This window comes from Lampris incognitus, chromosome 6 (genome assembly GCF_029633865.1).
Source record: "Lampris incognitus isolate fLamInc1 chromosome 6, fLamInc1.hap2, whole genome shotgun sequence".
Lineage (NCBI taxonomy): Eukaryota > Metazoa > Chordata > Actinopteri > Lampriformes > Lampridae > Lampris > Lampris incognitus.
Window position 1 is genome coordinate 43146574 of NC_079216.1, and position 26730 is coordinate 43173303.

The 26730-nt window shown below is 45.9% G+C and overlaps 1 protein-coding gene across 1 annotated transcript; it reads right to left on the bottom strand.

Moving 5' to 3' along the window:
* Positions 1-2085: 2085 nt before the first annotated feature.
* ptpn5 (protein tyrosine phosphatase non-receptor type 5) lies at positions 2086-26422 on the bottom strand. The gene is made up of 14 exons (XM_056281939.1): positions 26222-26422; positions 23082-23189; positions 19880-20162; positions 18488-18610; positions 18173-18268; positions 17236-17492; positions 16713-16905; positions 16025-16109; positions 14791-14870; positions 14454-14591; positions 14106-14216; positions 6068-6228; positions 5497-5610; positions 2086-4641 (listed from the first exon to the last, which is right to left on the bottom strand). Exons 3-14 carry the CDS (start codon positions 20153-20155, stop codon positions 4548-4550), a joined length of 1728 nt encoding a protein of 575 aa, XP_056137914.1. The 5' UTR covers positions 20156-20162; positions 23082-23189; positions 26222-26422; the 3' UTR covers positions 2086-4547.
* Positions 26423-26730: the final 308 nt, after the last annotated feature.

Sequence of the window (26730 nt, forward strand, 5' to 3'; positions counted from 1 at the left end):
GTGGATATCACCGTGCAAAACGAACAGCCCATTGATCAGACAGGCCACGATTACACACATTTAAATCAAACGAGAAGGTTCAGGGGCACAACGGATCGTACTTACCACACGGCGGGCTGATAAACAAATAAAGAAGGCTGTCAAAATAACGCGTCGACAACTCCAGGTTTGGTATTAAATCCCATTATAAGGCAGTCGCGTCGCAGAGTGCCTATTGACAGACTAGCGGCGGGGAGACGCAAGCGCGCCGCGCTCAGATAGCCGCCGCGGCTAACGTCAAGCTAGCCGGGCAAAGAGAGCAATAATGCAATAATGCCCATACTCGACGGGCGGAAAACCAGTTCACATCGACACACACACACGCACACGCACACTCACCTCTGATTCCACGGCTTCTCACCAAGCCTTGCATTCAGCTGGCCTCCATGTGTGAGGGGATATTGGCAGCTCTCTCCATGGGACGGATGGTCAGTGTTTACTTGTCAGGGGTCGTGGGGCATGAAGGGGGGGACACCACAGCTGACTGTCACGGCGCAGCGCGCCGCGGCACAAACCTGCGAGACGTTCGAGTGTGGTGATAAACTGTTTTTACTGCGCTTGAATAGGCGAGGGGGCATGACTGGGTCTGGAGGGGACAGGTTAGCATTCGCTAGGCTACATGTTAGCGACACAGGGAAAGCACGGAAAGGTGTATGTACTCTGGCACTTACATGAACCAGCGTTAAGGATGAGGTCATGGTTCAGGGTGGAAAAAAAAGATTCAGGCTGACGTCATCTTCAGCCAATCGGGGCATGCGGCTCAGGGGTTAGTTGACGTCAGCCTCTGATCCGTAGATTAAAGGGACCATCTGGTTTTTAAAGGAGACGCACAAGTGTGCGCTGCACCGGCGGATCAAGCCGTTTTTGGACGCGGTTCTAGAAGCACAGCCCGTGTAGACAACGAGGCTAGCTGGGCTCCTTGCTCCGTCCAATACAATATTTAACACCCTGTCTTGCAACACTGAGCTGGATGATGGTGCAGCCACAGCAGTAAAACAAAATTGCCTTCACCCTAAGAATAAAAAAAGATATTCTACCATTTGTTTATATTCACAATAAAGGTGCATTGCGATTACAAAACAAAAGAACTACAAACCATGAGGCAAAATGAATACTATAATGAATACTATTATCAAATAATCAGCGTTCTTATCATTTTTGCAATTCTTGAATAAATACACGACCACGTGCTCGTCCTTGTTTATAAACGATTGTCTGCAACCATGTATGAACAGTGGTCTGTCTAATGTTGCCTATGGACTACATGCTGTGATAGCAGCCTACGATAGCATAAAAACGCACTCATGCGATTACATGACGTTTGAAGTAGAAAAAACGGTGATTTTTTTTATAAAGAGGAAATGAAGCAAGGCTAGGATAAAGGTGGATTTCACAAAAGATAGGCCTTTGTAATAAAACAAAATAAATCTTTCATTATTTGCGCCCATAGCTATTATAGCGAAATTGAAGTGGGGGGAAAATTCTCTGAGATATTAACCTTGTGTGTACCGATTTCTCCAAACAGATCCGATACAGCTCATAATACATTACAATAGAGTGGGATCAACTGGAATAACACATTTAGCCAGTATTACAAATGCTCTTTGCTATGTTCTCAAACATTAAGCCCGTCACCAAAATGACTGATCCACGCATGGGTAGCCTGAGTGGAGTTGTGGGCAAGTATTACACAGTGTATTCTACCACCTAGTGGTAGACATATATAACTGCAGTGACCAGCGCGACCTGAAAATTGAGAATGTACATCAAACCAGCGCGCACGTCTATTTGCTCCTCGGGTCTGGTAAATGTCGCCCTTACAACCTTGGTTTCTCGTCTGTGCTCTCAACAGAGTCTGACAACACGGGAATAAACTATACTGATATGGTAAATGGACTGTGTTGTAACCAATTTCCGTGCAAAAGCAGCTGGTGCTGCTGCTTGAACTACCTGCCCAAATCGCGCATGTGCGCGCGCAGACGGTCGCGATCCTTTTCTCAAAAGATAGATAACCACACAATTCATGAAAATCTACTTTTATTCGGATGCAAAATTCACAACTTAACGCGATACTGTAGCAGAGGAGAGGAATACTGGTTGCTGGTTGATGGTCTGACTAGTTATTTTGTCATCCCCATTTTGATCATCAGAAGAAAACCTGGTCAGCACAGAAAAAATTGCTCAAAATAAAGCTTTTCATTCTGGTACACTGGACATTAGCAGAGGATGGCATTGTTAGATTACCTACACTCTTTCCCCTTATCCAGTTCCCATTCCCGGTCCCCCTTTTTTCTCTTTCTGTGGGATCTTTTAGTTGTTTTTTTTTTCATGTTTATGATTTGGTGCAAACCAAAAAAGACTGAAGCCTATCCTCTGATAATGTACATTACAGTTGAGCTGATGTGTCCCATCAACATTAAATGTGTTTTGAGCATGATTTCTTTTTACATACAAAACTGTCATCACTGTTTTAGCTGCCTTACCTGTAGCAATTATTTCTCACGTTGTCAACTGAGAGTGGCCAAGAGTCACAGATTAAATAGAGCGGGACTGCATAAAAACTCAGTCTGAGGTAAAATTCTCCAAGAAAACAAGATTAAAAACAAACACAGAAAGCAAAGCATATTAAAGCAAAGCCTGAAGGCGGCATTAAAAGTAATAATACTGAAGACCGAACATAATCTGTTTTTTCTTCTCCATATAGTAAGGTAACTTAGGTAGTTATCACAATTTGTTCTGTCAAATTTTGCAATATAAACTAATGGTTTGATCCACAGTATGAGCTACATTCCATTGTGGTGTAAACGGAAATATACACAAGGCATCTACTCGAAAGGATTGTATCAAAATGTTCTAAAAATATCTCTGGTTGGTTTCACAAAAAGCAAACTGTATCAAAAGCATTGGCCGAGAGCGAGCAATATAATAGGCTAAACTCTTCACACAACAGAAAGCAGGACAACCAATCACGTCGCTTTGATTGTGGACCTATGGAGTCCCATACAGCACATGCAATCCATTAAACTCAACACAGTCAAAACACAATACAGGGGGGGAAAAAAACTTTGACAGCTGAACATCAGAGAGACAACCAACCTTAGTTGGTCTATTGTGCTTCATACGGATTAGGCTTGGCCTATAGTATCTTTACAACAATCATGAACTTCTCACTTCACGCATGTGTTCAGGCTACTGTTGAAAGCTGAGGCGTCACAGAGCTAACGGTTCTGAGAAGGACAGTGATGACCAGGATTGCAATGTATGCACCTTAACTTCTTCTAAGGTTGAGTTCTTTGTCATACAACGATCCTTCGTTGTCACCTACTGTGCAGGGGTATTCTTCAGGAAGTCTATTGCAGTGGCTCTTTCCTCCGGATTACATTTCCTATTGGGGTTTGCCCACTGCAAACCTTGACCTCAAACTGATTTTTGCGCTGATGTTTCAAAAGTTCTGATTCGATTTGTGGACAATGACCCTCCACCCAAGCCTCAATGGCTCTGTGACGCCTCCGAGCATAAGTCTAGATGGCCCCGAAGCAGGAGTTGGTTTTGAATAAACATTAGCATGGGCCAAGAGCACAGACATCATGATAGTACTGTAATACTTGAGACTGCACAGAGTGCCTAATTAGTTAATCAATTAACCAATAAACTAATTGTTATACATTCCTCTATGTTCCATAACATTGTACATGCCTTTAATGAACACTTAGCACCATGCAACCTGAAAATGAGGTGGCTCCTGAATACATCCAAGACTTGAGATTGGCCTGTTGTAGCATTTTGTGTTTGTTTTGTTTTGTGTTTTGTTTACACACATTATGGAAATTACCATTAGGGGAAGTATCCTTTTGTCAATGAGACAAAGCTAGATGGCGGTACTTATTTAAAGCAACGTTGTCCTTCAGTATGAAAATGACTTAAAATAGGGTTCAATGTTAGGCTGGTATTTGTTCTGTTCTGTTAGTTAAATGATTCAGACAGACTCTGAGCTTACCACTCCTCCTCACAGGGCATACATAGGTAGGGACCCCATGTGGAGGATGTGGAAAGACTGCAGTTTGACAATAACCACTTGATAAATCAACTATGTGTCATGTTACCTTGGACACCTCGCTGACTTGAGACTCATATACAGTAATGTGAAACCTCTGTGAAACATACTTTGGTGGTTCATATGAAATAATGTCAGGAAGGGTGGGACAGGTACAGTTTCGAGGCCTGATTGATTATCCAGGTGGAGGGGGATCAATGGCACTACCATGGCTCCTTAAGATTTGAAAACATCCCGAGAACAGTTCTGCACAAAGACATACAGTAAGCACAGGTTTTGAGCATGCCCATTCAGTCCCGTCTGAGTGAGCGTGCCTTGGTTGTTGGGGGTTAATGCGGGTTGAACTTGTTAAAGGGTGAGATTGAGATGATGCTAGGTACAGTGGTGCATACCACTAGTCGTGGTATTGTGTACAGTGGTGTGTCTCGGTATGGATCTCGCTGTCGCTCTCGCTTCACTCCTCAGCAGTGTGAGACAGCTGTTTCTCGTACAGGCTGAGGACGTGATGCACAAACTGGTACTGTTCGCATGTCTGGATCATCCCACCCCTGAGACACGTGTGCACACACACACGCACATACACACACACACACACACACACACACACACACACACACACACACACACACACACACACACACACACACACACACACACACACACACACACACAGAGTATTGAAATAAAAAGTACTTCCATAGCATGTTGTGGTATAATGTAACAATGATACTTAGTATGGGTATGCTTGATCACTTCCACTACATCCATAAACAGTCATGTGTCCTGAATACAGCACCAACCAACCCTCTTTCTCTTCTTTTTGTGAGTTGCTTTGCATAAGAAGCTAAAATTTCTTTCCCCACAGACACAATTGGCCGTGTCTGTGGGTGGGAAGCCGGATGTGGGTATGTGTCCTGATCACTGCACTAGCGCCTCCTTGGTCGGTTGGGGTGCCTGTTTGGGGGAGGGGGGGGATAGCGTGATCTTCCCACACGTTACGTCCCCCCTCACTATCAGGCGAAAAGTAGCGGCTGGCGACTCCACATGTATTGGAAGAGGCATGTGGTAGTCTGCAGCCCTCCGCGCATCACATTTGTGAGGGGGGGGGGGGTAAAAAAAACGCTGAATATTAAATAGGAATGGAATATACGAGTCCAGAGCTAAATAAAAAAAACTGGTTTGAAGGGAGATGCACCTGCACTTTACATGTTTAACAACAGGCTTTACAACAGAAGTGCTGCTGATAGGTGTTGAGAGAGAGACAGAGAAGTTATTCTTCACTCAGCTCTGTGAATTGAGCTCTAAGGCCAACAAAGGCTTTACGCTCACACACTAAGGACTGAGCGCAGGGCTGAACTATGGCTAACGCTTGAGGATAAAGTAGAGCCATTATGTTTTCTCACCTGTCCAGACGGAGCTGACAGGTGGTTCTCAGGATGTCGACCACACCCTCGGTCCTCATCTGTTTACACAGGATAGACGTGGCAATAAAGCAGCCTGTTCGACCAATTCCAGCACTACATGGAGGAAGAGGCAGAGAAGAAGGAGGAGGAAGAAAGGAAAGGTTAAAAAAAAAAGGAAGAAGAGAAGAAGGTGGATTAGGTGTGGTGTGTGTTGTCTCTGTGTGTGTAAGGCGAGGGAGCAGGACAGGCGAGGGGAAATAAGGAAGTGCACTGGTTTGATTCTACTAATTTCAATTGAAAATTGTTCTCTGAAGCAACCATACTAGAGGAGATGGGCAATTGGCTAATGTTATATCCTAGAAAATAGGCAAAAATAACTTGTTGATTCCATCAGATTATGGTATAGACACCAGCAAAACGGCTTGCCCCTACTGAATAAAACCTCTTTTCAAAAATATTTTCAATACAGCAGATTTAAAAGCGAGCTAATTCAAATTCTCATCTTTCTCACTTCTGTCACTGGGTTTATCCAATTGTAAGTGGCAATATTTGCCCGACCAGTGAATCTCACCTGCAGTGGACAATGACAGGGCCACTAAAGGGAGGGGCTTCTTCTCTGGCTCTTTCCACTTCCTGTACCAGCTCCAAAAGGGGTGGGGCTTTGTCTGGAGTCTTCTGATCAGGCCAGGAGGTGTACCAGTACTGCCGCAGTTGGCGCTCCTCTCTCCCACACTGACATATATGTACCACACACCCACACACACACCAAAAAGACATACATGTGCATACATTTGCACATGTATGTCCATTTATGTGCAAATATACACAAATGGACGTGCATGTGTGAAATGTTGTTGTGAACACACATACACACGTCAAGAGACAAAGATACATCGAGTTATTATTGATCATCTGCTTGTTCTGCATGTACATTGAACTTGTTACCTTGGTGTTAGTTGCTACGACAACAACGAGAAAGGGAGACGAATGAGGGTTATTAAAAAGAGCTTATTGCGTGTCTTTCCCCCATGTGTGTATTCTACGATAAATGCTCAGCTTCCTGAATCCTCAGGGTTTATTTGTGTGAGTTTTATGAATAGCTATTCACCTTGAGGAAAGATAATCTCAACCTGACAAACTCAGGCGGTTGAATAAACAAGATTTTAACACAGTGCACAGTTAGTACACAGTAGTTCTTAGCAATCAAACGGGGGGTGCATTTACTGAATTATCATGTTGGGCTTGTTAAGTACCAATGCCACCATGAACCTAAATTAAAATGAAAGCGCCCATCATGAGCACATGAATGAAACTGAAAGCTCTGATGAGAGTAGTATCATGCCACTGATTAAACCACATCCATAAAAAACTTTTTTTTTTGCTGGATCTTTATGGGTCCCCACGAATTCTCAGTTTATTAAGAAACAATCACTTTGACATTTAAGCAGACTTGAGTAAAATAACAATTCCATGGAGTATGTTGTGATAACTACGAGCATAGTGATGAGCTGAAGTCTGTGACTGCCAGATGTTTTCTCCATTGGCCCTGTGGTTGGACACTGAGCTCACTGTAGAGCTCTGCAGATACATTCAGCCTCGCCATGAAAACTATTTTGACAGACACTCGGCCACTTCTCAGCATAGAGAACGTAAACAGTACAACCTTCCAATAGTGATCTCTAAAATGCAGGGGAAAAAAACTTTTTTTTTTGCATGTAGACCTCACAAACACATCTAAAGGAACCCGCTCCAACTTGTTTAGCCTGTGTAAGGATATCTGTTTGGTAGACCGGTGCCTGTGGTGATGATCAGGACTAAAAACAACATACCATATAGTAGCTGCGTTTTGTTCCGCAGTGTACATAAACAGTACTCCCTACTCCCTGTAATGTCAATAGCTTGTTATGATCTTCTTGTCTTTATGACTGTGTTGTAGTCTACGTACGCTCCCTGCTGATAGGAGTATATGGTAGCCAGCTAGGTAGTCAGGCACTTATGTCAAGTCAGGAAGCCACTTGCTATGTGTAAATACATCCTGTAAGACGTCATTAAAATCATCGTTCACTCCAGTTGTCGTCTGTCCGTTTATTGATGTTATGAGAAGCACAAAACATCACACTGGGAGGATCAAACCTGTGCGACGAAGGAAAGTTCCGTTGGGAAGGAAAAAAGAAGAAGAGGAAGCACCGAGTGAGTTGACACAAGCTAACTCCCAAAATAACGTTACCATGTCGCTCGCAGGCAACGTCGCTCTTGTCCCCTTTGATACTGAAAGCGACCCTAGTTCTGTTGGACCACGGTGGACAAAATGGGTACAAAGGTTTGAAAATTATACCATAGCTATGAGCGTTACTGGAGATGCTAGGCTAAAAGCATTGCTGTTGCACTTAGCAGAACGAGTGCATGATATCCATGACACTCTTGTAGCGAATTCAGAGGGCAGCCCGGGAACCGCCACAGCCGGGACGCGAACCCGTGTCTCCCACTCTGCAAGTGACAACGTTAACCAGTCGACTAAAGGGTCTGACCCGTTAGTCAAGGATCAACTTGTCTACTTATCCATGCACGTTACAATATGGCAGTCGAGGCAGACAAGTATGCAGATACGAAACAGAAGTTTACATGATATTTTTCACCCAAAAAGAATGTCCAGTATCAAGTCTACATTTTCAGGAAAGCAGTGCAGCGGGCGTCCGGGTGGCGGAGCGGTCTATTCCATTGCCTGCCGACATGGGGATTGGGGGTTGTCTCTTCAAATCCCCGTGTTGCCTCTGGCTTGGTCGGGCGTCCTAGTACAGACACAATTGGCTGTGTCTGCGGGTGGGAAGCCGGATATGGGTATGTATCCTGGTCGCTGCACTAGCGCCTCCTCTGGTCGGTTGAGGCGCCTGTTGGGGGGAATAGCGTGATCCTCCCACGCGCTACGTCCCCCTGGCAAAACTCTTCACTGTCAGGTGAAAAGTAGCGGCTGGTGACTCCACAAGTATCGGAGGAGGGGTGAGTCTGCAGCCCAGATACATCCATCCATCCATCCATTATCCAAACCGCTTATCCTGCTCTCAGGGTCACGGGGATGCTGGAGCCTATCCTAGCAGTCACTGGGCAGCAGGTGGGGAGACACCCTGGACAGGCCGCCAGACCATCACAGGGTACGATTGGGGAGAAAAGGGGGGGAAAGAAAAAGAAAGGCAGTGCAGCAACCAGGAGAAAATCTGGATAGCTACCCGTGACAAAGTGGGTGAGAACACACCATTTGTCCCATCATCCATCTCAGCTGTTAACAGGTGTTGGCTTACGCTCCGCAGTGATGCAGCCTGAACTCCAGTGCTGCTGATCAACTCCAAGGGAGGATTTGAGCAGTAGCCTTGGAGTTGTTAGAAGGTAGGACGTCAGGGTGTAGATGTGTGCATGTGCTGTTAATTTAAGTTCTACTATTATGAGTTGAGTTTTGTTCAGTTAAGTCAACTGTTTTTTCCTTTGCTTTGTACATATTTGTTTGTTGTTTCACATGTAGCTACACCCTGTAAATAAATCACACTGGTTGAATGGAAACAGTTCTGAGTCTGCCTCCTACATTTTAGCCACTCAGGCTAGGCTTCCCCACACTACCACACCATGCATGCTAGCAAAGAACTGTGAGTTTAGAAACATGGATTCTTAAATTAAAGCACAGCTAATACAGAGCTGCACATCAGCCAGACTTCGCAGGAAGGCGCTGAGAGCCCAACATAACACTAAATGGACTTATGGACCATGGGAGAACTCTAGAACTGTCTGAAATGCAGGCTGCAGGCATAGAACAGGGTACAGCTGCTACAGTGAATGCGGTGCATCAGAAGGCTCAAAGCAAGCCATCAGTTGGAAATGTATGTCCAATGAGAGGTAAACCAAACAACCAGTGTAGGAATTGTGGAGGAAAATACCCACACGAAGAGGACTGCCCAGCTAAAGGCAACCTATGCAGAGCATGTGGTAAACAAAACCACTTTGCAAGACAGTTCCACTCAAAACTCAGAGGTAAGGACACAATACAATATAAAGACAACAGTAAACAACAGAATGCACGTCAGAGAGTACACCATGTGACCAGCATTACACCCAGTGACAGGAACAAGCCAGGTTCATCTAGCAGCGATGATGAATATGTGTTTTGTAGTAAACACAGACTGCAAAACTACGACAGACCAACGTTAAGATAAACAACCTCAATGTGCCAGTCGGGGGCCACAGCGAACATCATCAGTGAAGCAACATTCAACAAACTAAAGTCCCGCCCACAACTTGTGACTTATGACAACCAAATGTGACGAAAACCTACCCCTATCGCCCCAAAAGCCTTCTCCCTGTTGTTGGAGCATTCAAAGGAAATGCAGAAAAAGGAAAAAAACAGTCTCAAGGCATGTTCTATGTGATTCAAGGGGACAGTTTCTCCATACTAAGCTATGACACATCTACAGAGCTAGGACTGATCAAGATAGAGACCTCCCTGTCACCCACACCAACCAGCAGGACAGTTGCAGACGAGCTTGTCGACAGCTACCCAGAGCTGTTTGATGGACTCGGCAAGCTGAAAGACTTCCAGGTTAAGCTCCATATCAACCACAATGTCCAACCCACATGCCAACTGCACAGGCATGTGCCATTCCACATAAGGCAGAAAATGGAAGATGAGCTGCGAAAGCTGGAAGCGGATAACATAATTGAGACAATGTAACGTCCCACGTCATGGGTCTCTCCCATTGTCACACCCCTGAAAACAAAAGACCCAGACAAAATGAGAATCTGCATGGACATGCGTCAAGCAAACTGCCATCGAACGTGAATGTCACATCACACCCACCATGGATGATGTTATTCATGAACTGAATGGAGCCACTGTGTTTTCTAAGCTGGATCTGACAGCAAGTTACCACCAGCTAGAGCTCCACCCTGACAGCAGGTATATCACCGCGTTCACCACCCACCTTGGTTTGAGGTGATATAAACGCCTGAACTTCAGCATCTCATCAGCTGCAGAGGTGTTTCAGAACACAATCTGACAGACTCTCCAAGGCCTCAAAGGAGTGAAAAATCTGAGTGACGACATCATCGTCTATGGTAGCTCCCAGTCTGAGCATGACAGCAACCTCAGAGCAGTGTTACAGAGGCTCAAAGAGAGCGGCCTCACACTTAACCGAAAGAAATGTGAATTCAACAAGTCCAGGCTCGAATTCTTTGGATTGATCCTTTCTGCCGATGGCATCTCAGCAGACCCCAAAAAGGTAGCAGCTGTACAGCAGGCCAGCGACCCAAAGGATCCAGGTCAAATCAGGAGTCTTCTAGGGATGGCTAATTACTGTTCTCGATTCATCAAAGGCTTTGCCTCTATCTCTGCACCACTGCGCAAGCTCACAAGGGAAGATATGCCATAGGAGTGGGGTCCAGAACAAGAAGCAGCACTAAACGCCATCAAAGACAGTCTCACCGGTGATACCACCATCTCATACTTTGATCCAAACAAAGAAACAGAGCTGATCGTCGCCGAGCCCACCATCCTTTATCAAAAGGAGAAAGGCGAGAGACACACCTTAGCATATGCAAGCGATGTGGAAAAGGGCAACTCACAGACAGCGCGAGTAGCACTGGCTGTTGTCTGGAGCTGCGAGCATTTTCACTTATACATCTATGGACATCAATTCACAATAGTGACTGGTCACAAGGTCCTTGAGATCATCTGGAACAATCCCAGATCAAAACCACCTGCCAGAGCTGAGAGATGGAGACTGAGGCTTCAGCCATACAACTACAAAGTGGAGTATAGAAAAGGAGCTGACAACCCAGCTGACTACATGTCCCATCATCCCATACCCACACAGACAGGTGACAGCACATGGGCAGCAAAAGTAGCAGAGGAATATGTCAACTTCTTGACATGTCACGCTACACCCAAAGCAATGACTCTCACAGAGAAAAAACAGGAGACTCTGAAAGACCAGATCCTAAAAAAGGTCAGTACACATATCAGAAACAATACGTGGTACAGGGTCACACATGACACACAACACACTGCCATTCTGGAGCAGTTCAAACAAATTAGCAGTGAACTAACAGTGTCACCCACGGACGATATCACATTAAGAAACACGAGAATTGTCATCCCCACAGCCCTACAGAACAGAGTCCTACAGCTCGCCCATGAGGGACACCATGGACCAGCAAGCAGAATCTACAGTCAAAAACTGTATAGCATGCCAGGTGAACACACCAGTCACACAATCAGAGCCACTACAGATGTCTGAGTTACCAGAAGCCCCCTGGCATAGCACAAGTGCAGACTTCTATGGACCTCTCCCCACTGGAGTGTATCTATCACTGTGGATGAATACACACGGTACCGAGTAGTTGAGGCTGTTAAGTCAACTACAGCTAACACAGTCATACCAGTTATACAGAAAGTATTCTCCATGTTTGGAATCCCCAGAGTGCTCAAAACAGACAATGGCCCTCCGTTTAACGGTGACCAGTTTGTCCAGTTCGCAACCTACCTTGGGTTTCACCACCCCAAAATCACACCCCAGTGGCCCCAGGCTAACACCACTGCAGAACATTTTATGTGCACACTAAGCAAGACCATCCGTGTTGCAGGAACACAAGGCATACCATGGAAGCAGCATCTCAACATCTTCCTTTGAGAGTATTGTTCTACATCACACAGCACCACAGATGCTTCACCAGCGGAGCTTCTGTTCCAGCGGAAGATTTACACAAAGATTTCCACAGTCAACCATGCCACTTCCAACAGCTCAGATCATAGAATCCGAGCAAAAGCTCGAGAAGCTAAAGCTAAGATGAAAGCTTATACCAACACACGTCACATAACACCAAGTACCCTCACCCCAGAAGACACCATGCTCCACCACGCGCCTAAGCACAACGAGCTCACCACACCCTACAACAGTGAACCAAACACTGTGTCCAAGATCAAAGGCTCGATGGTCACAGCAACAAAGGATGGACACTCCATCACAAGGAACTCATCCTTTTTCAAGAAAATCCCTACTGAGCTCCAGAGCATTCCACCACCAGAGCCAGATGACGATAACGACGAGACTGGTGTCAACACACCACCTCCGAGATATCCTGCTCAGCGCAACAGACATCCTCCTCCCTACCTCCATGAGTATGAGTAGTCTCACGAACCAATATGGACTGTTATGGACTGAGAGACTGTTCTATCTCATGGACTGACAATGTTCTTGTCATTTGAGACTGTTTACAAACAGAGTATTGTTTCATGGACTATTCTCTACAAGCAAGCTTAAAGAACCAAGTAAAGGACTGTTTTGGTTGCACTATAGAAATTGACTTTTCAGCTGTTGTTTCAGGGACAGCTACAGTAAATGTGTTTATTGAAAATAAGGACTAGGCCGTTATGGGGTTTTATTTTTTATTGTTGGGTATTTGAGAATGCTTACAAGGAAAGTACTTCAGTAGCATTCGGAAACTGAAATTGAGTTATTGTCCAAAAAAAAAAAAAAGAGTGATGTAATGTCCGCAAGCAGATCATTACTAGCTATAGTCTTTATGACTGTGTTCTGGTCTACGTACGCCCTCTGCTGATAGGAGGATGTGGTAGCCAGCTAGGTAGTCAATTTACAAGATGTACGGTGTCATTCCTAAAGAGATTAATATTATGCAATTATTTAGAGATTTTGATGTCATATTATGTGTTGATTATTTAAAGATTATTATTACGTAATATTGCGTCGTCGTTTATAATTATGAATGGTGCAAATTAATGCCAGGTCTCGTGCGCCCTGTTGTTGTCACTGTTGGCAACCTTACATTTCTAAGGTAAAACGAGCAAGAATGCCCGAGCCTCAACTCCTTCTCACTGCTTTTAGCTTGGCATACTTCTTTACGCCAACAGTATGGGGCGTCCGGGTAGCGTAGCGGTCTATTGCGTTGCCTACCAACACGAGGATTGCTTTTCGAATCCCCATGTTACCTCCGGCTTGGTCGAGTGGGAATGTGGGTATGTGTCCTGGTCGCTGCAATAGCGCCTCCTCTGGTCGGTCGGGGTGCCTGTTCGGGAGAGGAGGGGGAACTGGGGGGGAATAGCGTGATCCTCCCACATGCTATGTCCCCCTGGTGAAACTCCTCACTGTCAGGTCTTCACTGTCAGATGAAAAGAAGTGGCTGGTGACGCCAGATGTATCGGAGGAAGCATGTGGCAGTCTGCAGCCCTCCCCCGGATCAGCAGAGGGGGAGTGGAGCAATGACCGGGACAGCTCGGAAGACTGGGGTAATTGGTCGGGTAAAATTGGGGATAAAAAAAGAGGGGGAGAGTAACAATATGAGAAAAGTCATCGAAGGTGACGACTTTGTATGAGAAGACTATTGGCAATTAACTATTGGCTCCAGCGAGATGCAATGACTGATGGGTAATCTTGCTTGTTAACTTTCGGCGAATTGATGAACCGTTGTTCAGTTCTGCCCTATACAGTTCACAGTTCTCTTTGAACTGCGCATTTTTTGCTGCCTACGGTTTGGAATCTAGGGAATCTTAAGCAATCTTAGGGAACTACTAGGCGATTGGAACCCAACTTATTATGTCTTTTGAATGTTACCTTCAGGGTAAACACCCGCAGACTGTAGTCATCTTCCTGGGTTACCGTGACAACAGTAATCTCAATGTCCTCGTGGGTCACAGTGTCCTCAGGCCAGTACTCTGCACATTTCTGCATGAGAAAGTGAAAACACACAGGAGTGCATGTGCTCACACGCACACATGCACGCACGCACGCACACACACACACACACACACACACACACACGTGGTTAATAGCTTCATCTGCCTGTCTGTGCATTCAATTATACTTCCATCCATCCAGCTATCCATCCATGCATGCATCCTTTCCATCTATCATTTAGCCATCCATCCTTGAATGCAGCCCCCTTCCCTCCCACAAGATGACCTCATTCTTCTCCTCCAGGTTGGTGATCATTACGATGATCGGACTTTTTTCCTGCCACACCATCCTCCAGAAGTCTCCCACTGTGTTAACGGTCGGGCCCTGGGTGGCAATGTACGCACGCTCTTCATCCCCATAACCCTGTACATGAAAAATTCATCTCATCATTATATTTTATTTGAGCTTTTCATTTCTCTTTTTGTCAGTAAGTGTGAACAGTAGATGATGGACGGTAATAAAGATGTTTTAAACTGCAGAGAATGGTCTGCACAAGGCGAGTGTGACAGCAAACACAACAACCTTCGGCTTTTTGCTCATGAGTATAAGAAACTGCACCTACTTTTAAGTAGTTAGCATTGATGTATGTAGTGAGGAAGTCGTCTTCATCTGGTGACTTCAGGACCACCCTGCTGTGTGTGTCTGGGGCAAGACAGTGTAAAATTACCATGAGAGGGAGAGAAGGAGGGCTAATTAAAAAAAAAACAACTTAAGAGTTGTCATATATATATGTGTATTCTTTATATTAAACTTTCAATTCATTCCATTTCACTTATCTTCCCACACCACTTCCAGTGTGGGAAGATGGCAGCGTGAATTCATGTTTGCAGCGGCCTCACCCAGTACCGGTGTGGGAAGATGGTGGCATGAACTCAACGTTTGTGGTGGCCTCACCCCAGTACCATCCATACAGTGGCTTTGTCCATGTCCGCGTCTAAGTTTGTGTCTTCGTTTGATGGATGGGAGAGTTGGCGCTGGATCGGCTGGGAGTGCTTGGTCTGCTGCGTCCTGTGGGCCCAGGGACCACAGCCCTGCCCGGAGCTTCGCCCGAACAGGAAACACTGAGGGTGGTCTGACAGGATGCGGAAGCGGGGCAGGGTAAGCTAACTGCTAGCCCATGCAGACCGGCAGCTCTGATAACACCGAGGGTGGTCTGGCAGAGGCCTTGCCTAGAGTTGACTGTAATTTTAGTGTCATTGTGTGGAGTGCGGGGAGGTGTGTCGAAGGTGTCTGGCTGGGACAGCTGGTGTTGGATCAGCTGGGGGAGCCTGGTCTGCTGCGTCCGGTGGGCCCAGGGACCACGGCCCTGCCGGAGCTGCACCCAAGGAGGAAACACCGAGAGCGGTCTGACAGGACGCGGAAGCAGGGCAGGCTAAGCTAACTGCTAACCCATGCAGACCGCAGTTCCAACAGTAATCCTGCGTTCGTTCTCTTGGACAGTGATTTTTTTTTGGTAGTTTGATATATGGGTTCTTTTAGTTTTTGGATATGTGTTTTTGTCTTTTTGTCTGTGTTGCACTGCTGTGGGCTGGGGGAAACAATATTTCATTTCATTTCATTTCATGTACTCGCGTACAACAAAAGTGTTCCTGATTCTATGTTTTAAAATTGTATGTTAACTTCGCACTCGTCTTGTTACGCTCTGTATTCTTAACTCTGGCTGATTTCACAGAGCGTTGTTCTGGCAAAACCTGGGCATTTTTGTGTTGAAAGAACAGAAATCTGAAAGTATAGTTCATAGGCATGTTTTGTTATCACCGATTACACCTTGTAATCCATCCTGTAACTCTACTCACTGGGTAAAATGGTTTTGTAGCGGTTCTTCCTCACCAGTCCCGGGTAGTTATACTCTTTAGGGTCCACAAAGTTCATAGGAGTTTCCTGCCGATGGAGAGACAACAAAGGGATGCTGTAGATGTGGAAAATAATTGGCCCATGCTTCGGTGTAGAAGAAATACAATCTCTGGCTGCTGTAATGCCACTTTAATTTGCTTTCCGTTGGTGTGTTGGCTCTCAAAAATGAAAATGTTATGTCAGACATAATGTGACTCAACATGCTTTGTAATATTCCCTGTGGAATTCCATTAAACTATGCATTTGTATAAGCCGAATGCTTGCGATTGCGACAGTATAAACAGATTGTATGTGATACTGAGTGCAGACGTTCCTGCCTGGCAGACACTGGAATCCTCTGTGGATTTTTTGCATGCAAAAATGCCCTTATCCATCCAGCCTTCCTTCACCCACCTATAGACAGTGGAGAAGCTTGCGGGAGTGTGCGCAGCATCACTGGATTTGTGAGTGTGTTTTTGTGATGGTTCACCTCAGTATCTACATGTTTATCTGTGTGCGTGCGTGTGTGCGTGCGCGCACGTGTGGTCTTGTGTGCGTGTGTGTCTGCGTGTGTTTTTGTGTGTTTGTGCGCATGCATCCACGTGTGTGTGTGGACATGAGTGCGTGTGTAGGTGGATAGTCTCTGCTCACATAGAACTCAGCCTGCAGACTTTGGTCATCCATGGCCCGTGTGTGGAGCAGGGCAGGGGTCAGCGTGTGAGTTGCCTGCCTGAGGTACTCCTGTGCAGACTGGTCTCTTGGTGAGAGCTGGGCTCCATAGCCATAAGGCTCTGTGCAGCCCGGGGTGCACATGTCCAAGGTCAGCGACACATTGGAGCCCCTCCTAAGTGATAATATTTGATTAAAAAGACAAATATGAGGAGTAATGTATTCATGTGCATTTAACAGTGGTAAACTAGACAGGGGCATTGAGAGGGTACAGGATGATCCTTAGGAAAAAAAATAATGTATTTAATTCATGAGAAATTATCCCACTGTGGTCATAATCATATATGAATGTAGGGTGCAAGCTCAGCTGAATATATAGACACAGCTGCAGAAATCCATATGCAAGTGCCATTTTTTTCTTTTTGTCTCTGTTGCTGTCTCTGTCTTTCTCATTCTCTTAAAAAAATCCTTTCCTTTTGCAGTATTTTTTTTTTTACTCTCTGACCTCTCCTGAAGCCCCACTGGTGTGACAGTGAGGGTGGCAGCATCTCCCTCTGTCCTGGTGTCGGGGCCCAGATCGAAGACCGGTGTCTGGGGTACAGGGTCAAGGTCAAGCAGGTCCTCCTGGGCATCTGTCCACTCTGACAGGGTGAAGGAGGGCTGACGGCTCACGGACTGTCGCCTGTCCCCGTTATCCCGGTAATCTGTTGTCCCTGACCACAAGCCACAGCCATAACGCCACCTGTACACCATGTGTAATACCTGGAAAAGAAACCGGTCATTGAATGAATGAATCAATGAGCAAATCAATAAATTAATAATGAATCTATTTATCTATTTATCTACCTATTTATCTAAAAGACTGAAATGCACATCCTCACTTCACATCCATGTAGATTTTTGAGTGTCTAGTTTTAGGGCAGCATATAAAGAGAAAGAGGAAGAAAGCCACTTTATTTTGTCATTGCACAGTTGTTCGGTTACAATGAATTTGTTCTCTGCATTTAACTCATCCTACTGTACAGGAGCAGTGGGATGCCGCAGCGCCCGGGGACCAACTCCAGTTCTTCTTCCCATTGCCTTGCTCAGGGGCACAGACAGGAGTATTAACGCTTACATGCATGTCTTTTTGATGGTGGGAGGAAACCGGAGCACCCGGAGGAAACCCACACAGACATGGGAAGAACATGCAAACGCTACACAGAAAGGACCTGGGACGGCCTGGGGTTCAAACCCAGGACCTTCTTGCTGCGAGGCAACAGTGCTAACCACTGGGCCACCGTGCTGCCCCCATACTCCTCGCCACTGGCTATAACACTGCCAAGGTTAGGGTTGCCGTTCCTGCTTGGGCCACCAATAATGTAGTGTGATACAGCCATTTCATTGTAACACCCTCGGTGTACTAGGATTAGAAAGGCTCGATATAAATTCATTGGTTTTACCATGATAACACAGATGGCCACGCCAACACCTGCTGTTCCATGGAGGATCCAATTGTGTTGTTTTGTGTTCACCACCTCCATCATCAACACCATGGACTGCTCAGTCGAGAACGAGAGAGGGAGAGAGAAATTGTGGCAGAGATAGATATCAAGATAAAACAGGGATGTTTGTAGCTCAACAGTTCACGTTGTGGTCTTCATCTCCTCATGCATCACATCTTAACACGTATTCCTGCCTTGCTTTGTGGTGCGCGTCCAAACTGCAATATGGGGCTACTGGAAGAGGTCTAGGTCAGACACAACACCGGTACTTACATCCATTCCAAAGATTGGGTTGCAGGGTAAGACAAAACTCAGGTAGAAGTCTATGACCTGCAGGGCTTTATAAATGGAAGAGAGGGGCCCATTTCCTTCCAGCACAAAAAACATCCAGTAACCCTGGGTGAGAGAGAGACAAGACAAAATGTGTGCATACAGTTCATTCAACACGTTCTCATTGCATGGCATCGTTGAATGGGCACAGCACTCACACATGTATGCACACATACAGTGTGTGTGCACAATGCAAGCTCTCTACTACAATAAAAAGACAAAGCGGAGGGAAAGAAGGCAGCGAATTACAAACATGAAAAACATGGAGATTGGCCTCATGCATTTTGATGTTGTATGAACAGATTTACAAACCTTTCTGTTTTTCAACGTACGATAATGTCGCACCTGTTCTCTTTTCTTTTCTTTTTTTCTTGAATTAATCAAACACGAAGTCGATCAACAGAAAGAGAGGGGGAGTCAGGCAAGGAATATCAAACAGCTTGCCTGATCTCCATGGAAAACTTTCCAAGACCGAGAAAGTAGACCGCTGAAGTTTACAAAAGCGCTTTGCAGAATATAACAGCATGATAGGGGTGTATGACAAGAAAATTTCCTCAAGGGAAAATAAAGGGCAAGTGGAGGGAGGATATTGTGTGCTCCAGTGTCTCGGCGTCATTTGCATTGCTAATGTGGCAATTACCACACACTGTGAATTTTTCAGGCTGATCTACATCGCGCGCTGAGCTGAGAGCTAAAGCTGGCACGAGGAGATCATCTCAAACAGCTTGTGTCCCTTTACTGACTGCAGAAAAGGGTGAACACTGAACAGGCTTGGCACCTCAGCAGTCTAACTAAAACTTCCAATTGGGCTTTTCCCATTGTTTTTGGTTTCTGTTTTTTGGACCCCCTTTTCTCCCCAATTGCATCCGTCCCGGTCGCTGCTCCACCTCCTCTGCTGATCCAGGGAGGGTTGCAGACTACCAACATGCCTCCTCTGATACATGTAGAGTCACCAGCCGCTTCTTTTCACCTGACAGTGAGGAGTTTCGCCAGGGGGACGTAGCGCGTGGGAGGATCACGCTATTCCCCCCATTCCCCTCCCCCCTGAACAGGCACCCCGACTGACCAGAGGAGGTGCTAGTGCAGTGACCAGGACACATACCCACATCCGGCTTCCCACCTTTCCCACTCGCAGACACGGCCAATTGGGTCTGTAGGGACACCCGACCAAGCCAGAGGTAACACGGAGATTCGAATCGCCAATCCCCGTGTTGGTAGGCAACGGAATAGACCGTTATGCTATCCGGATGCTCCACCCTGATTTTTTCCATTGTTTTTTTGCACCACATTTAGGTTGGTTCCATCGATATCAACTGCCAACCACCGTTCACTTACCGTGACTTGGGAGAGGCCAAAGAGGACAGCCCAGCAGTGGATCTCAATCACCAGTGCATACACCTTGTGCATAAACAGCTCCTCTTTTCCTCTCTGGGGATCTTGACCCCTTGGAGGTCCCTCTACCGGTGCTGTGGCACCATCTGGTTGAAGGCCTCCATCTCCTAGTTTGTCAGTCTTTGTGGGTTCATCCAGCCAGACGGGGTCCTCGTCGGGCTTCAGGAAGACTGAGTCCTCAGTGTGGGAATGGGTGGAGCTGCTCAGACGTCGGATCATGATCCCCCTGGAACAGAGTGTCATGGCATATACAGTATCTTTACTACATATGAGCTGAGTACATACCATACGCCCTATATACCAGCCATTGCCCATTCTATCATCTCATACGTCCTCTAATCTTCCACATGCTATATTTGCCCACTAACAGAAAAAAAAAACTAATAAATATGAAAGGAAGCAGACTGTCCAAATTCCTTGAGCTGGTTAAGCACTCATTCTTTGTTTTGCCCATTCCTTTCACGTGGCTCATAAAGAAACAGAAAAGGGTGGACATCATCAGGGCTGGGCAGCACTTGATTTGGCTTGTCTGTTTTCACGTATGAGAGATTTTGACACTCTTGAATGAGTGTCTTTGAGATGGACACGGGGTGGTTTCTGCTCCTCGCCTCTAACTCACTCACTCTGAAACTGACATTAACCAGCAATCTCACATTTAGCTGCAGCATCTGCAGTATGTTGGGTGGGGTGTGTGTGTGTGGGGGGGGGTAACCTCCCCTAAAGTTAATCTAAAAATATACGTTGTTGCGAGCTCATCTAAAAATATATATGCTGTTTGAAAATGTTAAAGATATTGTGTTTTCCTTTATTTATTCGTGCATTTTTTTATTGCAATTATAGTCCTCACTGGCAATAAAATTGGCAAAATACCTATGTGTGAATGAGAGGGAGGACAGTGGCATGGTCAGGATGCAAGGAGTGGAGGTGAAGGCATTTGATTTTAAATACTTGGGGTCAACTGTCCAAAGTAACGGGGAGTGCAGTAGAGAGGTGAAGAAGAGAGTGCAGGCAGGGTGGAGTGGGTGGAGAAGTGTGTCAGGAGTGATTTGCGACAGAAGGGTACCAGCAAGAGTTAAAGGGAAAGTTTACAAGATGGTTGTGAAACCAGCTATGTTATATGGTTTGGAGACAGTGGCACTGACGAAAAGACAGGAGGTGGAGCTGGAGGTGGCAGAGTTGAAGATGCTAAGATTTTCACTGGGAGTAACGAAGAAGGACAGGATTAGTAACGATTATATTAGAGGGACCGCTCAGGTTGGACGGTTTGGAGACAAAGCAAGAGAGGCAAGATTGAGATGGCTTGGACATGTGTGGAGGAGAGATGCTGAGTATATTGGGAGAAGGATGCTGAATATGGAGCTGCCAGGGAAGAAGAGAAGAGGAAGGCCAAAGAGGAGTTTTATGGATGTGGTGAGGGAAGACATGCAGGTGGCTGGTGTGACAGAGGAAGACGCAGAAGACAGGAAGAAATGGAAACGGATGATCCACTGTGGCGACCCCTAACGGGAGCAGCCGAAAGTAGTAGTAGTAGTATTTTTTCTGCACCCACACCATCGACCCCTCTGAGCCCGCCTCTTGTATTCTGCTATGGCTTGTATTTTCCATGCGGTTTCATCCAAGGTAGGAATTCACAAAAACCGCAATTGATAGAGACACAGGTAAGATTTGCTCTATAACCTTTAACATGGTTACCCAAATCCGCCTCCTCATAAGTGTCTCTGATGTGTCAGCTTGGTTTTCTGGGTTGCCGTTTAGCTAAAAACATGATTCAGATCAGAGCCAACTTTAGCTCTGACGCACTGGTTAGCTCTGTTGAACTGGTATGAAAGCATCTATTTCCAACATCAATTTTAAGCATCCAGTCAGGAGACGATGTAAATAATATAGGACATAAGCTACTCATTTAAATGTGTTGTCAATACTGGGCCCACTTCCAATTGCAAACTTAAGACAATGATCCCACATCGTTCTGTTCACAACAGAGTCACACAACAGTTGTGCATCACATCTATGTGTCTTCGTAAACTGTATGCTTGTGTGAACACTGGTGATCATTGCAAAATTACATGACAGTTATTCCGGCTGAATGACAAATGAAAACCTTTTCAACTCACTTGGGCATTAGACAGCCACTGTCCACCATCCTCATCATCAGTAGAGATGAAGCTCTGAATACTCTGTGAAGTTGTGACACTGACACGCTGTGTGTGAATACAGTAGTCTCAGCTAAATTGGGTATTGATATTCTGTTTCAGCTCTGACACACATCACAGCGCTTGTCAGGTTTTGTGTGTGTGTGAGAGAGAGAGTGTATGTCTGTGTGTGTGTGTGTGTGTGTGTGTGTGTGTTTGTTTTGATTTACGTGTATGACAGAGAGAGTGTAGGGTTTATTCCACAAACCTATTCAGATGTATAGCTGTGTGTCCTCGAGAGGCTCTCATCTCTGGATCCTCTTGTCTCTCTGAGATTGGACTCTATTGTGTGTGTGTGTGTGTGTGTGTGTGTGTGTGTGTGTGTGTGTGTGTGTGTGTGTGTGTGTGTTTAAAAGGGGGAGTGTGTGTGTGTGAGTGAGAGAGACAGACAGACAGACAGACAGACAGAGACAGAGAGCGAGAGAGAGGGGGGCTCTATTGTAGAGGGATGAGTCAGGGGTAGTGTGTTTACAGCACTGTCCGTCTGTAGTTAAAGCACTGTTTGTCGCCTTGGCAACAGAGTGGCTCTCATCCCTCTTATCCGTCCCGAGCATAATCATCTACCGGCAACATGGCTCACACACTAACAAAAACTCCCGACAAAGACACACATATAACACTCACACACAAGCACATATAGACAGACGCAGCTTCTCCTTATCAGTCATCAGTGTATTTCAAAGCCCCCTTCCACCCTGCTCTTTTTGTCCTCCATCCATTAGTAAGGGTTTTTGTAGACTCGCCTGATTACTGGTATGTGATATGTACGAGTGTGAGAATGTGAGAGCATTTGTAGGTGTCGCTGCTGTGTGTTTGCACATGTCTCTCTCATCTGAATGTGTGGCTCGTGTCACATTCATTTAGCTAATGAGACAGCTAGGTCTCATTAGCCACACGAACGACTTCCAACTTGACAAAGCACGTTTATATATCCGGCGGGTCTCATAGCTCACCTATGATGAGTTGCAGGGAACTGGGAGGGGTTCAGATCACATGATCAGGTTAAATCCTGTATCCCGTGGCAACCACCAGAAGTCGGCCATTGTGTGGCAGAATCGGTCCTGAATTGACAGAAGACACAGACGGGCAACAGATATCCCGTTTTGTTACGTCCACAAAATCCAACATAAAGGCAACACAAAGAGCTAAAACTCCCGACGACACAGGTGAAATGCGGTACAAGGAATTGGTGATCCAATTTCATCTCGCAGCGGATGGATTGGAGTAGCACCCTTCGGCTCCCAGCTGTGCTTTCATGAGCGGGGGGATGGTGGTGCAAGGTGACAAAGTAAACTGTCCCCCCCCCCCCCCGCCTTCTCACTCTGTCTGTACTTTTCCTCCCATCTTTCTCTCTATCTGCATTTCACTCTGCGAGAGGCATGGGCAATCCGAGCCAGACGCGTGCGTCCAGATAGACAGATACTAACCAGACTTCCAGAAACCCAGTGAGGTTGCTCTAGTCCAATCAGTATGCATGCAGTCAAGTCTCCTCTGCTCTGTTCTCCTTTCCTCTCTCATTTCCCTTCCCCTCCTTTCCTCTCCTTCAGTGCCAACAGATCCTGTTGAATGAATAGGGTGAGCTCAGCGGAATATGAGACCACACCGGTAGCAGGAGCTGTGCTGTGTGTGTGTGTGTGTGTGTGTGTGTGTGTCGTATCTGAGAGAGAGAGAGAGAGAGAGAGAGAGAGAGAGAGAGAGAGAGAGAGAGAGAGAGAGAGAGAGAGAGAGAGAGAAAGAGAGAGAGAGAGAGTCGAACAGGAGGGAGTTGCTTTGAGTCCTGTTCTATCTCTCTTTTCTCGCACCGAAGGTGGTTTTGAAGTGATGACGCCAGTCGGCCTGGCCAGTCGCTATGGCAACCTACATACATACAAAGTACACATAGATACACACATGGACAAAACCATTGTTTCCTTTCCTCGACAACGAATAGGCGGGTGGACAAGGGGATAGATGGATGAATGGGGACGGGACTTGACTTTGTATGAAGGATATAGGTATTATCAAAAATGATGAGGCAGTGAGGATGATGTTTTGGTGCCTGGCAATAAGCATAGTGTGTATTAGGGCTCAGACACACATTGTAAAGAACGAGCGCATCCCTGCAGAGCACAGATTTTCTGGGGAGGTTTAGATGAAAGTATTTACATTTATTAAAATTAAAAAAAAGAGAAATCAGCCTCTCTTTGACTCTAAAAGGGTACATTCTTATGTTTTTCTGTCACTTGTTTTATCTGTCCTGCCCAATTGTATCTATGTATGTATGTATATCAATTTAAATGTGCAGGTCTTGCATTTGTTGCTCATTCAGAATAAAGAAAATAGATTAAATCCACGTCAGCGTTTCTGATCGGTTGTCTGTCAGTAGATTTGATGGACTTTTAGGCTGAATAGGATCCCGTGAGCAGAAGGTTGTGCAATTGTTAAATGCATGTCTAATGAAGCTTAACAGGATGAAACAAGTTGCCAAATTAGTTCCATAAACTGCTAAAAGTCAACTCTGAGGAATGACAGATGGGCCCTGATTGTCTGCAAAATGAAAGCTACCGGTTCATTTTATCAACTTTTCCTTTTAAACAAAACACCCAGTATCGACCTCAGTCCAGGGATCCACAGGACCAGTCCTGTGTGGGCCCTCAAGTTTGAGGACGGCTGCCCGAGGGAGAGATGGAGGACCAGGTATGATCCACGAGGATGTTTACAAGGGAACACAGACTGCAACCCGGAGCAGAGAGTACGTGATCCAATTCCCCCCCACCCCCCATGATCACCCCCCCCAACCCCCCCCCTTTGCAAATATCTGGCTCATGCTTCAATGGAATTGCGTGATTCCCCAAGCTTCTCAGCCTGGGACACAATATAGTAGAAGGGTAAACTACAACGGCACAAGTTGAATATTGATTAAGATTGAGACAGGATATTTTAAATGAAAGAAATCTATCGCTCAGACACACACATAGTAATTTCCAAAAAATGTTATCGTGAAAAAAATGAATTTGGGGAAATGTTAGATTTGGCAATACCTCCTCCGTCCACGGGAAACAAAGCATGAACGGAAGGAGGTATTGAATGAAGTGTTCGTGGTGCAGGGTGGCAAGATGAGAGGAAGCTCTCACTGAAAGTGATGATGGGTCGGTAACATGAGACAAGTCACAAGGACCAAGACCTGCCTCATCAGCGTCTTTGTGTCCATCTGTCCGTCTGTCTGTCTGTCTGACATGCACAGACACCATAGTTTTCATTTCATCACATAAATAAGCTGTGGGTGACCTTCTATCTAAAAAGGCAGCAGGCAGCATCATAGTGACAGAAAGATGGAAAGTCTATAATCCCTCTCACTTGCGTATGTATATAGTCCGACAATCCCTTGCACCAGCACCAGCACCAGCACAAGCACCAGGCTCTCCCACAGAGAAATCTGGAAGACTTTGTACACAATTTCCCGACCGGGCTCCATTAAGAATAACTGAAATGTATTGTCTGAGTAAATTGATGCGCAGACTATTGAGATGAACCTGCATTTACCAGTAACAAAGGCTTTATGTTAAGCATTGCATCATTACCGACACAGTAATGGCATTGTACGGGAGTCATTCATACAAAGACAAAACACCACTCGTATCATGTACATGGCTACGGCGAGCTGGAGCGACCACACAGTGCAGCAGCACGGGATGTGTGGATTAGTAATGAATCATCCCGGGAGGTGGACTGTTGCATCTGTCTCCGGTGACTCCCACATTGTCACACAGATATGAGACAACATACAGGAAGCTGGCTATGTAAAAAGAAAAAGCAATATACAAGCTGAGTGAGGAACTGAAAAAAAATAAAACCTCAAATAATTCAACACACACACACGCACGCATGCACGCACACATGCACGCACGCACATCATAGCTACACACACCCCTACTTTTAACAGGCAGGAAAGCGAAGCAGCCATCAGACGTGGGGGCTGTGCATTGGTATTCACCTCATGTCGCACAGCCACACAGGGAAAGAGAAAGAGGGAGATGCAGCAGGAGGAGGAGAGGAGGTATGGAACAGGAGCCCATCCAGAGCCCTGAGTTGGGTTAAGGACAAGTCCTCTTACCTGGGTGAGCTGGTCTCACACTGCCTGCTGCTCTGCTCCGTCTGATCCTCAATGCCTCGACACACCGAGAGCCAACACACCACGCCAATCCCCTTATTACCACTCCTGTTTCTGGGTCGGCATGTGTGTGTGTGTGAGTGTGTGTGTGAGTGAGAGAGAGAGAGCGAGAGAGGAGAGAGAGAGAGAAAGGGAGAGAGAGAGAGAGCGAGAGACAAGCGAACAGAGACAGTGAAAGAAAGAGTGATGGTGACAAAGGGAGAGAGAGAGAGAGAGAATGTGTATGTGAAAGAGAATGTGCAGCTGGGGTTTAAGAAAGAACTAGAGAGAGAGAGATACTGACTAAAGAGGGAGAGAGAGAGATAGACAGAAAGAAGGAGGAAGAGAGAGAGAGAGAGAGAGAGAGAGAGAGAAAGAGAAAGGTAGGAAAGTATGATGGGATTTCTTTTGTTTGTATCCAGGAGGAGAGGAGGTAGATCCACAGGCGGCAGCCTCGTCTAGGTATATGCAGC

Excerpts from the sequence above, each read along its gene's own strand:
- ptpn5 (XM_056281939.1), bottom strand. The coding sequence starts at position 20,155 with ATGATCCGACGTCTGAGCAGCTCCACCCATTCCCACACTGAGGACTCA. Across the intron at positions 14,871-16,024 it reads CTACAAAACCATTTTACCCA|ACACACACAGCAGGGTGGTC; the intron begins GTGAGTAGAGTT and ends GTCTTGCCCCAG. Across the intron at positions 4,642-5,496 it reads TGTCAGCTCCGTCTGGACAG|GGGTGGGATGATCCAGACAT; the intron begins GTGAGAAAACAT and ends CACGTGTCTCAG.